The following is a 2,542-nucleotide window of genomic DNA, read 5'->3' on the forward strand; positions in this document are numbered from 1 at the left end:
CCATATACGGTTATGATTTTGAAACTTGTAGTTGATTCGCGTAAGGTCATGGTCACGGAGAGGCACAATTTGAGAGCCACAATGTCAGAGATGTCCAAAACCCCTTCATCCCACAACATCAACATGACACCGCGGGTGCCTATGGCGGGATGCTACACGTGATTGCGTAGGCGAAAGCCACCCAGAAAGGTGGCCATGAACTGATCAATGGGGTCCATCTTTATTTCTTGGAGGGACACGATTGTCCTGTGGTCCGGGCAATTTAAACACCTCACGTTCCAGCACAGGATATTAATTGGCTGTTCTAATATTAAAACATGATTAGATCCTTGGGTACAATCGGCAAAAGGCAGCAGATTGAGCATACAATAACATATCCTTCCTAAGGAATATTGGACACATGGCACGATAAAGTATTGCCTTCCAGTATTTTTCTCTTTCTTTCCTCTCTCCCAAGGCGTCTTAGGAAAGCCCTCCTCTCCTCGATCTCCGCCGGTGAGCCCGTGGATTCGTCTCCCCTCTGCCTGTCGCTCCGGCAGCCGGTGGCGGGAAGGAGAATCCTGGTGTCTCGGGCTCCCGCTAGTAGATGGAGAGTCCTTGCAGGGGCAATGTTTGGACTGATGGCAACGCTCCTTCTTCGCGCCAATCTTTCAGGCTCCAATCCTCTTCAAGTTTGTCCGTTGGGATGGATTAGACAGAGCTCCGGCGTAGATTCCTGTCAGCTCCTTGGGGCGGTGAGGCTAGGGTTTCTTGTTGTGTGTTCGCAACGGGGATATTTGGTGACCAATTCAAGGATTTAACGGCGACGACTGCGGCTCCGCGGCGCTGGTCCTTCAGGGCACGTGCACGAAGACTTCCCGGCTGTCATCTATAAGGTCAGGTCGTCTGCAATATGGGAGCGGCGATAGCGGCACCTCGGTGGCTCGTTTTGCCGACGATAATGGTCGTTCGGTTGTCCATGGACCTCAACGTAATTTTTATTATGTTTGAGGTGCTTTATACTTTCGGCGAACCTTTACAATATATATCTGATCCTTATCATATTATATACTCAGCCCATCAGGGTTCAAGTCCTGGTAACACTGGACTTGATAGAAACAACCTGTGGTTGGATGATTAGAGGGACTGTGGTATCCCCAGCCCAGGGTTCAAGTCCTGGTGCTCGTATTTATTTCTGGATTTATTTCAGGATTTCACGTTCCCGTCGATGACAAGGTGCCTACGGCATTTCGGAGGTGCTCATAAGGATAGGGTGTGCATGTATGCATTCATAGGGATGAATGTATGAGCGCTTGTGTCTGTATTGTGTTAAAAAAACACTGGATTTGATAGTGGGATCCTTTTTAATAAATGTTCCAACGCACGTTTGGCCGCCATCGTGTCGTGGTCTGGTTCTGTACTCGATACGGGCGGGGGTTCGACACGTACCGGGCCTGCCTTCCGTCAATCGATCAAAGTATCAAGTCATCACCTAAAAAGCAGCAGAGAGGTTAGCGTATCCGGGCGAAGGGAGAAAGAATAATATCGACCGACGGACATGGCGGCGGCGTTCCGGCGACTGCTGCTACGCGGGCTTCAGGCCAGCCGCGGCGCGGCAGCACCCGCTCCTGGCGGTTTATCTACCAGGACATACACCGGAGGCAGCCACGTTCTTCAGGTTCGATCGGATCCCCCATCCCGTCGCTTGATTCGTCTATCCCTTATTTTTCTTGACCGGTCCGATTGCCGCATCTCGGCGTCGCCGACCCGCCGTATCTTGGTCAGGCGGACGAGTTTGTGGAGGCGATGAAAAGGAGCCGGAGTATCGATTGGAAGCATTTCAAGGGAGTGGTGACGGGCGGTATGATCTTGATAGCGGCGCCCTGGATTGTCATCTGGCCCTTTAGGGCCGACGTATTCCGGACAAAAGACCCTTCGTACGAGTCCAAATAGAGATTTTTAGGGTACGATTTACATCAGACGATCTACAGTTGCTTAGCTGGCTATTTTAGGCATCTTACATTGGTATGTGATTTTCAATTTTCAAATTCTTAAGTCATCATCCTCCCACCATTCTTTATACAACACCACTATTGAAAATGAAATTTGCATCTTGTAATGACTATCTCTTTCTGTTAAAGATTGATTAGATTTTTGCCTGGTGCTCTCGAAATAAGCTTTCGCCCCGCTATATAGATACAACAACCACCCGATACAACTGATAGTCCATTGCTGGGGTAGACAGCACAAGCACGCCCAAAAGAAATAACAAAGAAAGAAAAAGAAACTAATGACAATAGAGTCGGATCGACGAAAACGATAAAGACCCGCAACCGTTGCGCCCGCCGGAGAATTTCCACCACACTCCTAGCACTTCGGATCGCCGCATACCAAGTAACACCTTCAAGAAGGAATGCGACAACGCTGCTGCCCGGACAGGTCCTAGGGTTTCCCCCAGTACGCGGAGGGGCGTGTGGAGAAGGCATACCCGATGCCCTTCATGAAGGAACGGTGGCACCCGCGAGCGTCATCGCGTCGGAGCCGGCCAAGCCGACAACCCCGG

At 50.4% G+C, this 2,542-nt stretch overlaps 1 protein-coding gene across 1 annotated transcript; it reads left to right on the top strand.

The window, feature by feature from the left end:
• The first annotated feature begins 1,451 nt into the window (after window positions 1–1,451).
• LOC147966638 (uncharacterized) lies at window positions 1,452–2,042 on the top strand. The gene is made up of 2 exons (XM_087527337.1): window positions 1,452–1,668; window positions 1,713–2,042. The coding sequence occupies exons 1-2, from the start codon at window positions 1,538–1,540 to the stop codon at window positions 1,930–1,932; spliced, it is 351 nt and encodes a 116-aa protein (XP_087383463.1). The 5' UTR covers window positions 1,452–1,537; the 3' UTR covers window positions 1,933–2,042.
• Window positions 2,043–2,542: the final 500 nt, after the last annotated feature.

Source organism: Triticum urartu, chromosome 6A (genome assembly GCF_056163025.1).
Source record: "Triticum urartu cultivar PI428250 chromosome 6A, HENAU_Tu73, whole genome shotgun sequence".
Classification (NCBI taxonomy): domain Eukaryota; kingdom Viridiplantae; phylum Streptophyta; class Magnoliopsida; order Poales; family Poaceae; genus Triticum; species Triticum urartu.

Bases quoted from the DNA above. Each gene is read 5' to 3' on its own strand.
- LOC147966638 (XM_087527337.1), top strand. From the start codon at position 1,538: ATGGCGGCGGCGTTCCGGCGACTGCTGCTACGCGGGCTTCAGGCCAGC. The intron at 1,669-1,712 runs TCCCCCATCCCG...TTATTTTTCTTG, and splicing joins GTTCTTCAGGTTCGATCGGA to ACCGGTCCGATTGCCGCATC.